This window comes from Mastigoproctus giganteus, chromosome 2 (genome assembly GCF_048544385.1).
Source record: "Mastigoproctus giganteus isolate SK-2022 chromosome 2, ASM4854438v1, whole genome shotgun sequence".
Classification (NCBI taxonomy): Eukaryota; Metazoa; Arthropoda; class Arachnida; order Uropygi; family Thelyphonidae; genus Mastigoproctus; species Mastigoproctus giganteus.
In genome coordinates, this window is record NC_143576.1 from 263867540 (window position 1) to 263882705 (window position 15166).

The window sequence follows — 15166 nt, forward strand, 5'->3', positions numbered from 1 at the left end:
ATGTCCCTGGTGGAGATGGTGACATCAATGTTTGATTCTCCTGTAGAGCTGCTGTATGTGGTGTAGGGACTGGGTTGATTGTGTATTGTTAGGTTTCTATTCAGGACAAGGTCCTCCAGAAGTGATCCACGGGCATCAGCAGTAGGGAAAAACCAGAACTCAGACTTGGCATTAACATCAGAGGCAACTACGAAGATTTTGAGCCGAGGAAGTCAAGAGCATATTCCAGGAAGTTAAGTGAGTTGTTAAAATCAGCAGAAGGGGGACAATACAGGGACAGCAGGTAGAATGACTGTGTGGCATATGTGATCTGCACACAAGTGGCAAGCTGATTGCAGAGGCCATGTATTATGAGGACATCCAAATCCTTGTTTAGAACGACGATGCAAGTCTTTGGGTCCTCCAAGATAGGCTGGATTACTTGAGTGTGCATTGAGAAGCTGGTGATTTTGGATGTGTGGTTGGAATGGTTTTTAGCAGCATAAGGCTCCTGGATTGCGATCACATCCACTGCATGCAACTCAGCAGCCAGACGAATCTCATCAGCAACGGCATGAGACCTATGCCCATTGATTTGCATGACTTTGAGGCATTGGTGGCTGGGTGTGTCCATGGCAACTGTATCCATTGGAGGAAAGGGAGTATTCCGGGGAGACCGTCCTCCAGTTCTTGTAGGAATGGGATTGGGGCTATTCATCAGCGGTCCTTAGCCGTACGAGTTCTAGAGCATTCTGATATTCCTGGCATGCTGTATCCTGGACTGAGTAGTTATGGGGGCGGCGGCGCCTCTTGCAATTTACACAGCTGGGCTCTTCCTCATGATGCGGACACTCCACATGCACATGACCACTTTGGGCACAGTGACCACAAGATGGGGAATTATGGGTACAGCTCTGGGAGGTATGCCTATAGCCAAGGCAGAGGAAGCATTTTGTAACTATTGTGAACTGGCGGAATCTGTGGGCTTGGCAGCCTAAATAAATTCTATCTGAAGAGAGAATGTGCTTAAAGATTCGTGGACTGAAGCTGATTACTCTATGTTCAGTAGCACTAGACTTAGATTTGGTGTTGAATCTAAAGGTAGTCTCTGTCTTCACTTCATTCCATGTAAACCCATAGTCTACTAGGTTCTTATGGAACAGATCTTCTAGCACCTCTTCATTTGTCAGTTCCTTAGGTATGTCATACACTATGATGGATGGATTGGATAGTTTTGGTGGGGCTATGGCGACTCCAGCTGTGGACAGAGAGCAACTGGCTGAAATGGACCTCAGGTCCTCTTGGGTATCTGTCTCCAGCAGCACTCCTTTATTTCTGATTGGCCGGAGGGACTTTATCTTTAGGTTCTTATATTCCGTTCTGATGGTGTTCTGTATCAACTCTTTCACCTCACTGCTTGTTTTTAATTCTGAGTTTTCGCTTGCTCGTAGAAGGAGATGCTGTTGTCTCTTCTCTGCAGGCTGGGGCTGTAGAGTCCTCACTTTGACTTGGGTGGAAGAACTAGGTATGCCAGATTTGACAGCTCCAGCATAGGATGTGGTTCCAATGGGAAGTCCAGAGGTGGTGGAAAATTCTCGAGCGTCTTATGGCCCTAAGAGTCTCGGCGCTTTTCCAGGCGAAAAATCTAATCTCTCCACATCAATATGGCTTCACACCAGGACGCTCCTCTGAAGAGGCCCTTTTTAACCTGGTATTACATTTCGAAAACTCCGAAGCTAAGTTTGAATTGGTAATCTTTGTCGATTTTGAGGGAGCGTTCGACACTGTCTGGTGGGACAGCGCTTTGGAGCGCTTCCGGTCTGCCTCCTGTTCCCATCAATTGTATAAACTTTTCCTTAGCTACTTCTCCGAAAGAACTGTTATCCTAAAATCTAAGTATCAACATGTCCTCAGGCCTGTCTCTCGGGGATGCCCCCAGGGGTCAGTTTTGGGGCCTGTGGTGTGGAATATGGTTCTACAGAATTGGCTCTCCCGTTCTTTTGAGAACACCAAAGTTGTTGCCTTTGCCGATGACCTTACCATCATTGTGTCTGGAAAATCGAGGAGTGCCATTGAACATAATGCCAATCTGGTCCTGTCTGATCTCTCCCCCTGGGCAGCATTGAACAAACTCCGCATTAACCCAAGTAAAACCAAAATGATGCTCTTTAAGCACAAGCTAGATCTCAGGCGTCCACCACAGGTTAAAATCTCTGGAATCCGGCTACCCATAGTTACTGAAGCTACCATTCTTGGAGTGGTAATTGATCACAAACTGAGCTTCCTGCCACACCTCACCCATCTCAGATCAAAAGTCAAGAAGCTCTCTGGCTCCATTATTCGTATCTCCAGGAATGACTGGGGCCTTTCCAAGAGGACACTTCGTCTGTACTATAAAGCAGTCTTCCTTCCAATTGTCACATATTCAGCTGGTGCCTGGTTTCACCGAGTTGGCTTGGTCAAGATGAGAAACAGATTGAGTTCCATCCAACGTACAATGCTGCTAGCTACCCTGAGAGTTTGCAGAACAGTTTCTACAGCAGCCATCCAAGTCATAGCTAGAACTCTTCCTCTGGATTTGTATGCTGCTTACAGAGGACTAGTATTTAGAATCAAAAACAGCATCCCCACTAAGTTCCTTGATATCGAGCTTGATCTTGACACTGACCCAAAAGCTGAGAAAGCCAGATGCTACAACGAGTTAGTGAACATCTGGCAGACCCGATGGGATACATCCCAGGTTGGAGTGGTTACTAGAAGATTCCTTCCTGATGTAACCTTTACATCCTCTAATTTGGTCCAATCCTGGCTTTCCCTCACCATGGAGACTTCCTTCCTAGTTACTGGACATGGCTCTCTTAATGAAAAACTGCACCAACTAGGCCTCTGCACGACTGACCTGTGCTACTGTGGAGCCAAGGAAAACTGGAGGCACCACCTTTTTGACTGTATTCTGTACGAAGACTTGAGACAAGATTTAGTGACCACAATCCCAATATCGGGGCTTAGAGGGGAACAGGTATCCTGTGTGTTATCAGACACTCAGCCTAAAACACTGATGGATCCAATATCTCTCTATTACAGAAGATTTAGGAGAAGTCCCGTTGGCCTGCCTCCCTAAAATCCACTCATGCACACCTTCTCGATGGTAAGCCCTGTTACGTCACTTAGGTGGCAACGAACGTGTAGAGTGGTTCTCTTCAAGACGCCTGGTCAGCATGAAGAGGAAAAGACCAAACCCTCCAGCAATGAGAGCACAACAATACAAATGGCCCTCAGTCCCCAGCAGCTTTCACTCTCCCTCTTACGGCAGCGAGAGGATCAGAGTGGAAGCAGAGGGTGCTAAGAATCTCTGGGTACGACCAGGCTGCCATGCACGGAAATTGAACTTGGCCTGTTATAATGTACGATCACTCATCGGTGAAGACAGGATATTAGAGCTGGAAAAGGAATTAGAAAATGTGAATTGGAATATCATCGGTTTGGCTGAAACAAGAAGAAGAAATGAATCACTTATAAGTTTATCAAGTGAAAATCTGCTGTACACCAATGGAAACAGTGAAAGGAGTGAAGGTGGAGTTGGGTTTCTGGTCCATAAATATTTTAAAAACAACATTTTGGAATTCAAAAGTACATCACCAAGGGTGTCAAGACTAATACTCAAGATTTCTAAGAGGTACAAGCTAAAGATTATAATGATTTATGCACCAACATCGAGCCATGATGATGAAGAGGTTGAAGAAATATACACTGAAATTGAGTCTTCTAGATGAGCAGAAAACCCACTACACTATTATTATGGGGGACTTCAATGCTAAGATTGGAAAAAGGCAAAACAGCGCAGAAAGAGGAACCATAGGAAATTTTGGAATTGGTGAAAGAAATAAAAGAGGTGAAAGACTTGTGGAATTTGCAGAATCTCAAGGAATGTCAGTAATGAACACTTTTTTCAAGAAAAGGGTGAACAGAAAGTGGACATGGAAGAGTCCAAATGGATTAACAACTAATGAAATCGACTTCATCCTCACTAACAGAAGATATATTGTGAATGATGTTACCATCCTGAATAAGGTAAATGTTGGAAGTGATCACAGAATGGTAAGATGTACACTTGATATAGATGTAGGAAAGGAAAGGAAAAAACTGACTCGAGTAAATAATACAAAGGTCTTTGAAATAACAGAGGAGGAGAAAAAGCAGTATGTACTGGAACTTAAGAACAAGTTTGAGCTTCTGCAGACTGCTCAGGACCAAGATATCGACGAGGAATATTACAACTTTCCGAAAGTGATAAAGCCCAAGAAACCTATAGGGAAACAGAAATCCAAAGAAGAAAAAATTAGTCAAGAAACACTTGTCATGATGAACCAAAGACGACAAATGAAGAGCAAGAAAAACACTGACAGGGAGAAAATTGAGTATACTGAGTTATGCAAAGCCATTAGAAAGAGACTCAGAGAGGACATAAGAAGATTTAACACAAGAAAAGTAGAACAAGCATTAAGGGAAAACAAAGGATTTAAATCAGCAGCCATGAGCAGTAATACAGAAAGAGAAATGATACTGAAACTGAAGAATAGCGATAGTGTACTTATAAACAGCAGAGATGGCATAATTAAAATAGCAGAAGACTACTATAGAGAATTATACAAGGAGGGAGGGAATGATACCAGCAGTGGGGAAGATGGATTGCAAAGTAGCAACACATACGACATACCCGATATTCTTCCTGATGAGGTAGAACATGCATTGAAGAAAATGAAGAATCAGAAAGCCCCGGGGAAAGATGAATTTACTGTAGAGTTGTTAAAATTGGGAGGAAGAGACATAACACAAAAACTGGCAAGGCTCTTCACAAAGTGCATTAGAAAAGGTGTGACGCCTAAGCAGTGGAATAATGCAATCATAGTTTTGCTGCATAAGAAAGGAGATAAATCAGAAATTGGAAATTATAGACCAATTAGCTTGTTATCCCATATCTACAAGTTGTTCACAAGGGTCATTACTAACAGATTAGAAAGAATACTTGATGAGAATCAACCGAAAGAGCAAGCTGGCTTTAGGACAGGATTCTCAACGATGGATCACCTTCACGTATTATCACAGCTAATGGAGAAAGCAAATGAATATAAAACACCATTATGCCTGGCATTTGTGGATTATGAAAAGGCATTTGACTCCATACAGTATAAGGCAATGTTTCGGGCACTGGAAAGACAAGGTATAGATACTCCATATATTATGATTTTGAAGAAAATATATGAGAGTGCTACATCCTTTATTAGACTAGACAAAGACAGTAGCAAATTTAAAATCGAGAAAGGAGTTCGACAAGGAGACACAATATCTCCGAAGCTGTTTACTGCTGCCCTTGAGGAAGCTTTCAGAAGATTAGACTGGTCGCAGAAAGGAGTCAATGTGAATGGAGAGTACCTAAACCATTTACGATTTGCAGATGACATTGTGGTCATAAGCCACGATCCCAAAGAATTAGAGGAAAATCTTAATCAGTTATGCACAGTTAGTAAGGATTTTGGACTAAAGATGAATATGGCTAAAACAAAAGTAATGATGAAGAAGTATGCCACGGAAAGGGAAATAATGATTGAAGGAGCAGTAATTGAAAAGGTGGAGTCATATACTTATCTGGGACAAGTTATTAGCTGTAATAATGATAAATGGCTGGAAGTCAAGAGAAGAATAAATTTTGGATGGATAGCATTCAGGAAATATAGTCACATACTGAAGAGCAATATCCCAGTTTGTCTGAAACTTAAAATAATGAATCAATGTATACTCCCCACCATGACTTATGGAAGTGAAACTTGGGCACTCACCAAAAGAATGGAAGAGAAGCTGAGAACTACACAGCAAAGAATGGAACGAATTATATTGGGAATCAGACTGTTAGATAAGAAGAGAAACACATGGATTAGGCAGCAAACTCAAGTAAAGGACATTCTTATCAAAACTAAAGAACTAAAATGGTCTTGGGCAGGACACATAGCTCGAAGACATGATGACAGATGGACTAAGAAAAAAATAGCAGAATGGTATCCAAGAGGAGCTAGAAGAAAACCTGGAAGACAAAGGCGGAGATGGATAGATGAAATTCATGAGTTTTTGAGTAGTAAATGGATGGCCAGTGCTCAAAACAGAAGGAACTGGAAAGTTGCTGGAGAGGCCTTCATCCTGCAGGGGATTGAAAATGGCTGATGATGATGATGATCCCAATATCAGAAAACCAATTAGACCAGTTACACCAAACCCCTGAACGTTTATTTGCTCTTCACAACTTTGCTATGGAAGTATTTTCTCGAAGGAGGAGATCATATAGAGTGGTCAACACCCCAGGCATTGGAGTGGATTAGACAATGGTGTTTTTTTTTTTTTCCTCTATTGGTGCTCCTTGCATTCTGTTTGGAGTCAGCCACTCCACACTTACTTTTATTATATATATATATATATATATATATATTTTTTTTATTTTATTTATTTTTTATTATTATTATTTTTCTTTATTTTTTTTATTTTTTATTTATTTTTTATTTATTTATTTATTATTTTTATTTTTTTTATATTTTCTTTTCTTTTATTTATTTATTATTTATTTTTTATTATATTTTTTTAATTAATTTATTTTTATTTATATTTTTTTTCCCCATTACCACGGGTGGTTTTTTTTTTTTTTCTTTTTCTTTCTTTTTGTCTGCCCCTCTGGAATGGGCCCCCAGAGGATCCTGACCTACCTGCTGGCAACATCATGTGTGTCAGAGTCTCTTTTGAGACAGTACATGCATTACTGGGACTGGCCCACCTTCCCGTGGTGTGGATGAGTACCCAGAATCATCTGTCCAGGTGATTGATGCTTCTGGGTAGCCAAGTGGCCAGACACAACAACAGAACACACACATAATACACACAAACCTACGTCACACACATCTGGCCCAATTGTAGTGATACTGTTCTTCACAGAGATAAGAGGTGGAGTTGAACAGATGTTCTACGTGCCACCCTTTACAAAAACACATGTCCACATGTACAAGACAATGGTCAGGCCACACCTTGAATACTGTGTACATGTCTGGAGGCCCCATTTTAGGAAGGATATAGAGTTACTAGAAGGAGTGCAAAAAAGGGTAACAAGATTGGTGCAGAGAACAAAGGGGTGCTCTTACCAATATAGGCTTAAGTTCTGAAAATTGTAGTACCTGGAGACTAGGCACATGCGAGGTGATCTGATTGAAGTGTATAAGGCCTTGAACGAGGTATGGGTTGAGCAGGCTCAATGCTGATAGTATTCTTCCTCTTGCTCAGATTAAGAACCTGAGGGGGCATAGATTTAAACTGAGGAAAGACAGTTGTAGAATAGATGTGTGGAAATTTACTTTTAGCCAGTGGATAGTTTATTGCTGGAACAGACTTCCATCTCTTGTTGTGGAAGTTGATACCTTAAATTAAATTAAGGCTGAGCTGACCAAGCATTTGGAATGAGTAGACGAGTGAAATGGGAGGTTTTTTTTTTTTTTTTTGGCTGATGCTGCATAAGCTTGCTTTCTTGCATCGTATGACTCTGTTAATGCTGATACTTACTTGTAAAAAAGCGATAAAAGCTGAATTATGTTATGAAGTAAATACTAACTTATATGCTGAAACATAGTCACTGAGTAGTTGTCTACAGCAAGTAGTAACTTAGTAGATATATCCAGCTGTTCGGCATCAGAACATAATTCTGATTGGTAATTCCCTTATCTGTTGATTTCTTCCCTTCATTTTTTGCCAATTTAGTTGGGTACATTTAGCCGTATTAGATTACTTCAGTCGAGTGTTAGATATGATTTTTTTTTTTGTTTTACCATAATCTGTCGTATTAAGTTGCTATATAAAATAAACTAAATATAGTGTCTGAATGTGAAATGTAAATTTATTGTTCTGAGAATTTCGTAATGTTCATTTTATCTATTATAAACATTAAAAAAAATTTTTTTTTATGTTAAATTTTCCTTTAATAATTTCCCTCTTGTTTTAGGACACTGTGGATGTGCTTTTGAGGCATGAGGCTGATGTGAATGCACGGGATAAGAATTGGCAAACACCTTTGCATGTAGCAGCTGCTAATAATGCCTTTCAATGTGCCAAATTTATCATTCCTTTACAGAACAATTTAAACATTTCAGACAGGGCTGGAAGAACCAGTCTTCACCATGCTGCCTATAATGGTCATTCTGAGGTATGTATTATCTATCTATACATTAAAAAAGTTTTCCTCCCTGTGATATTTATGAGCCAGTGGGAGAAGAGCAATTACGTTACTACAAATGTGCAGGTAAATAATTACATTGTTGTCTTCCATTGAAAGACAAAAACCCATAACATTCACCAAACTCGTGCACGTGCTTTGTGTAATACATGACTCTGCCTGGGATCATATGATCTTCCATTTTAATGTCAGCTGATGAAGGGACCTGATATAGTTTGAATATTTGTAAATAGATTTGTATTTTGTAAATATTTTAGTCCTTCTCTTTTGGATGCAACAATATTCCTCATGCATTATGGAACCCAAAGCAAAAGGCCTTTTCCTAAGATTACTATATGAATGCAGCATTAATAATTACATAGTGATATTTATTAGTAAATAAATAAGAGGAGTTAACCTCAATATAGTACGTGGAACACTTCCGTATGATACCCTCCAGAAATTAAAACGGAAAAAACAAAAAAATCGACAACTTACCGGAACATTAAAGTAAAATATAAATAATTAAATAATCAATTTAACACAATTCAAAATCAATTTAAAACAATTAAAATTCAAATTAACGCAATTAAAAGAATCTAACGAAAATATTCAAAACGATTTTCCTTCCTGAAGCTGACAATGCTTTTCGACCGACTGTCGTGATCACAGGAACGAAAATTACCGAATCAGGCTAAACCTGCAACTTAAATAGTGATTATATGTCTTCGCGCATGCGCGTAAAGGTCCACGCATCGGAGATCAAATATGGCCGCCGAACATTAACAGAATTCTCATGTAATTTAATTTCAACGGTTTCTGCAATTAATAGTCGCGTATAATTACGTTGAACATTAAGTATTTTGGCCTCGTTAAATAAAAAAGTATGTTTTTCGTTAATGGCATGAAAGGCTAATTCTGACGCTGCTGAACGAGAAGCACGAACAGAGGCTTCGTGTTGATTAACACGGATATTAAGAGAAAACCGGGTCGAACCCTGGTAAGACGAGTCGCAATCACCGCAAGAAATGTTGTATACTAGATCATTGATTTGTGTTGCGAACGCGGAAAGAACCGAGCGATTGTTCAGTATAGTGTGTAACTTCCGTATGGGCCTAGCTATAATTTTAAATTCGGTATCTTTAAAGAATCTGTTAAGCTGTTTGTGCCACTGTTCAACATGTGGGACAGAAATAAAGTATTTTTTGATATTTCTATTGTTGATTGGTGTAGTATTTTGTATCCTATCCTTAGCTTTTACCCTAATTCGATTTATTGTGTTAATGGGATAACCCCTGTTTAAGAATCTGCTAGTTAATATTTGTATTTCTGAGTCCAAAGCAGAATCCGTCGTTGAATATTTATAGGCATTTAGAAATTGATTAAAGATAATCGATCTTTTGTAGGTGAACGGGTGGTAGCTATTATAATGTAGAAGCATACCGGTGTTTGTGGGTTTTCGATAGATGCTAAATTGTATTTTGTTCGAGTCCCGGGTAAGCGTGAAATTTAGAAAGTTTTTATTTTATTTTTTATTTTATTTTATTTTATTTTAATGACTTTGTATCCGTATCTTCCCTTTCCAATGTAAATTTGAGTCTAGAATGAATATTATTAAACGAATGTAAAATGTCTTGGATAGTAGTACTATCGGTAATAACTAGAACATCGTCCAAATACCTCCCATAGTATGTGATACGGGGACGAAAAGGTGTCAAATGTATCTGTTCAATCGTTGAGAGATAGATCTCTGACATTAAGCCACTCAGGCTCAAACCCATTGGTAATCCAAAAATTTGTTTGTACACCTTGTCTCGAAAGGTGATGTAGTTAGCTTCAACTAACAGTTTAATTAAGTGAAAAATTTCCTTAATAGGCAGCTTCGTGTAATTAATCGGTGTCGAGTTTTTATTTAACATATCCCAAATAATATCTAATGTGTATTCAACGTTTACATTCGTATATAATGAGGTAACATCTAATGAGAATAAATTGTCATTGTCGCCGAGTCTACAGTCTTTCAGATTATTAAATAATGTATCGTAATTCTTAATCCCAAATTGTATAACCTGTCTAAAAGGTTTTATAATGTTATATACATGTGTGGCTAAGGTTGAAAATGCCGAGTTCCTGTAGGAAACAATAGGTCGAATCGGAAATCCAGGCTTGTGTAATTTTACTTGACCGAAAAGTGCAGGAATATTGTATGTTCTGGACTTCAATTCCTTCAACTGAACCATAGTAATGTAGTCGTTTTTACGATATGTGGTTAACGTTTTATTGTATTGATTTACCAAATTGGTAAACAGTGCCTGGTCCACTTCACGATAAGTGGAGGTATCAGACACAACTGAATCTAACTTATTAATATAATCATGTTTATCTAGTATTACCACTGTATCTCCTTTATCTGCCCTCTGTATAATAATGTCCTTATTTTCTCGAAGTTCTCGTAAAGCTGAACTTTCATGTGTATTCAATTTAGGAAGTCGCGTTTCTTTTATGTTATTCACTACTTGGTTAACTTGTTGAATAAATACATCTTTTTGTGGAACGCTACGAAGTCCAAATTCAATATCAATTACGCATTGTTTTTTTGGCAGCTTTCGAGGTGGTAAATTATAATTTAATCCTTTGGATAAAAGTGAAATCTGGTCCTGCGATAGTGTACACGAGGAAAGATTTGTAACCTGTTGATATGTCGGTTCGTTGGATACTGGGTGAGGGGGTGTTCGTGAACTAGCTGACATATTCTGAGGTAGTGCGTTATGTGTCTGTGGGGGGGATGTCACCCAACTCGTGTGAACTTGGTCGCAGGCTCGCGACAATGTGTTAGAATTCGCATAAACGTGTCTTGAACTATTCGATAATGTTTGCAACTTATTAACGTGTCTGTTTTTTATTTCTGAGCCTTGTGCTTCCCGTCGCAAATCTATGGAGGTCTTCAATACAGACCAATCATTCGGGTGTAGATAATTTTTTACTTTATCGCGAAGCTTCCTAACCTGGGAAAGGTATTTTTGTTTATTCGAATATCTAGATTTTAAGGCAAGCTTAACAATATTACGTGATGTCGCCAGTGTTAGTTGTTTTATGCCTGAAATTTTTTGATTTAAATTCACCCTGGCAAACTTCGGAACGATGTTGTTTTGAAGGCAATATTTTAGGAAAGAAATATGGTAATTTTGGGCCGAGTACTTTAGTGTAGATTTAATGTAATTTTGTACCAAGCCATTCAAAAAATCTCCCATAATTGTGTGTATTGATTGTATACTACTACTGGAGAGACAGGAAGTGAATGAAATAGTCAATAAGAGTTTTAAAATAATTAGATAGTATGAATCAGAGCTGTAATAACTCAATATGTTCTACGTTGATAATAATATTAGTAAATAAATAAGAGGAGTTAACCTCAATATAGTACGTGGAACACTTCCGTATGATACCCTCCAGAAATTAAAACGGAAAAAACAAAAAAATCGACAACTTACCGGAACATTAAAGTAAAATATAAATAATTAAATAATCAATTTAACACAATTCAAAATCAATTTAAAACAATTAAAATTCAAATTAACGCAATTAAAAGAATCTAACGAAAATATTCAAAACGATTTTCCTTCCTGAAGCTGACAATGCTTTTCGACCGACTGTCGTGATCACAGGAACGAAAATTACCGAATCAGGCTAAACCTGCAACTTAAATGGTGATTATATGTCTTCGCGCATGCGCGTAAAGGTCCACGCATCGGAGATCAAATATGGCCGCCGAACATTAACAGAATTCTCATGTAATTTAATTTCAACGGTTTCTGCAATTAATAGTCGCGTATAATTACGTTGAACATTAAGTATTTTGGCCTCGTTAAATAAAAAAGTATGTTTTTCGTTAATGGCATGAAAGGCTAATTCTGACGCTGCTGAACGAGAAGCACGAACAGAGGCTTCGTGTTGATTAACACGGATATTAAGAGAAAACCGGGTCGAACCCTGGTAAGACGAGTCGCAATCACCGCAAGAAATGTTGTATACTAGATCATTGATTTGTGTTGCGAACGCGGAAAGAACCGAGCGATTGTTCAGTATAGTGTGTAACTTCCGTATGGGCCTAGCTATAATTTTTTACTTTACTTTAATTAATATTTTACTTTAATGTTCCGGTAAGTTGTCGATTTTTTCGTTTTTTCCGTTTTAATTTCTGGAGGGTATCATACGGAAGTGTTCCACGTACTATATTGAGGTTAACTCCTCTTATTTATTTACTAATATTATTATCAACGTAGAACATATTGAGTTATTACAGCTCTGATTCATACTATATAGTGATATTTATTACACCTTGAGAATGTCATGTGGTAGGGTAGCCAATGGGGGAAGAGGGATGCAGGTCACATGGTACAAGTGGGGTAGGGCAATTACATCACAACAAATGCACAGGTAAATAATTACATAGGTCATTTCCTGATTAGTTATCGATCAGTGCGTTTCGACAGGTGTCTTTTATGTAGAAAAGATTTGACTTACTCTGTCATACCTCTACATTTTATGTATAAAAGTGTGCTTGCGGATTGGAAAGCAAAGCGAGCAGGGGTTGAAGCCCGTAGTCTTATATTAAGAAATTTTTTTTTAAAAAAAATTGACTATTACCCCTCATGACTATGGGCATAAGGAATAATTGACTAACATACTACACTTTCAATTTAATCGGACTATACACCCATCTTATAAAGTTTTGGTCATCCTTCATACCGTGGGATGTCCACGGTATGAAGGATGAAATGGGATGTTAACAGTTGTGCAAATTATACAAACTTTTGGTAGAATAAAATAAAGAGTAAAAGATATAAAAACTCATTTTTAGTGATTGCGCTTCTTATTAACTTAAACATTAAAACTTAAAAAAACAAAAATACTAATTTTCTGCTTAATGCATAAACATCATGCCACTTTAAAAAAATAAAACAAGTTGTACATGGTGTTAATTTTTCACATTGCCCTGTGTTAATTTTCATTATGTTATGAAGCAAATACTAACTTATATGCTGAAACATAGTCACTGAGTAGTTGTCTACAGCAAGTAGTAACTTAGTAGATATATCCAGCTGTTCGGCATCAGAACATAATTCTGATTGGTAATTCCCTTATCTGTTGATTTCTTCCCTTCATTTTTTGCCAATTTAGTTGGGTACATTTAGCCGTATTAGATTACTTCAGTCGAGTGTTAGATATGATTTTTTTTTTTTGTTTTACCATAATCTGTCGTATTAAGTTGCTATATAAAATAAACTAAATATAGTGTCTGAATGTGAAATGTAAATTTATTGTTCTGAGAATTTCGTAATGTTCATTTTATCTATTATAAACATTAAAATTTTTTTTTTTTTTATGTTAAATTTTCCTTTAATAGAAAGCTTTAACAAAAGACACTATATTCCTGAAGCTATCTTGTCTCTCTTCTAGTCCTGTATATTCACAATGTTTAAATATAAGATCGATATCATACCTTTATTGTAGGAAATCTTGACTTGATGCTCACATCAAACTAATCCGGTTAATGTAATATAAAATCTTTAAGTATTAAAACACGAACTTATGCCCTCTCAGGCGATTATTCTGAGCAAGAGGAAGAATTCCATCAGCATTGAGCATGCTCAAACCATTCAAGGCTTTATACACCTCAGTTAGATCACCTCGCAGGTGCCTAGTCTCCAGACAATGTAATTTGCAAAACTTAAGCTTTCTTTGTAAGAGCAACCCTTTGTTCCATTCACTAATCTTGTTGCCCTTCTCTGTACTCGTTCCAACAGCTCTACATCCTTCTTAAAATGAGGCCTCCAGACCTGTATACATTTTAAGAAGGATGTAGAGCTGTTGGAACGAGTACAGAGAAGGGCATCAAGATTAGTGAATGGAACAAAGGGTTGCTCTTACGAAGAAAGGCTTAAGTTTTGCAAATTACAGTGTCTGGAGACTAGGCACCTACGAGGTGATCTGATTGAGGTGTATAAAGCCTTGAATGGTTTAAACAAGCTCAATGCTGATGGAATTCTTCCTCTTGCTCAGAATAATCGCCTTAGAGGGCATAAATTCAAATTGAGGAAAGACAGTTGTAGGATAGATGTGTGGAAGTTTGCCTTTAGCCAGCGGACGGTTGATTGCTGGAACAAACTTCCATCTGTCGTAGAAGTTGATAGCTTAAATCGATTCAAGGCAGAACTTGACAAACATTTGGAGTGAGTGGATGGGTGAAATAAGGGTTTTTTTTTTTTTTTGGCTGATGCTATATAAGCTTGCTTTCTTGCATCATGTGCCTATGCTAATATCCCTATTAAAGGATTGTTAAATTATATGATATTATGTAAAACTAAACTTGTCTTCTATTCACAAAGTCTGCTAACTGCTATCAGGGAAGAGCCAAGCGCAGCTGATGCATGTCAACGTACCCCAACTAAACCCATCAGCAATGTTAGACCAGAAAGAGAAGACAATTGTTAAACTGTATTAAAACTATATTAAATTATAATTGTATTAAAATATTCTTAGGCTGAACTTCTTAATACATGACCAGGTATTTTGGTTGTAAACCATGATCACAAGAATTAACGAGTTACAAACAATATCCACTCTCTTATACTTTAAAATAGATGCATTGCGACAAGATTATTACCGTTAACCAATGTGAATCGTGCTATTCATACATGCACGTGAACGTCCACGAGTCCAAAATAGTATATGGTCTCCGTACGTTTATAGAACAACAGTTTAATTTCATTTCAAGTGTTTCAGCTTTTAACAGTTTTATATATTCTTTCTGTGAATTTATTACTTTAGCTTCGTTAAACAGAAAAACGTGGTTCTTCTGAATGGCGTGAAAGGAAAGTTCAGATGCACCTGTCCTCTTCGCCCTCACAGATACCTTGTGTTTTTGTAAATGCATCGAAAGATAAT

The 15166-nt window shown here is 37.8% G+C and overlaps 1 protein-coding gene across 1 annotated transcript in view; it reads left to right on the plus strand.

The window, feature by feature from the left end:
- The window catches only part of LOC150090449 (uncharacterized), a 420985-nt gene that overhangs the window by 39526 nt on the left and 366293 nt on the right, over nt 1–15166 (plus strand). Inside the window, exon 3 of the mRNA XM_090390317.1 lies at nt 8009–8209. Within this exon, the coding sequence (XP_090246443.1) occupies nt 8009–8209 (201 nt within the window). The remainder of the gene's footprint in view (nt 1–8008; nt 8210–15166) is intronic.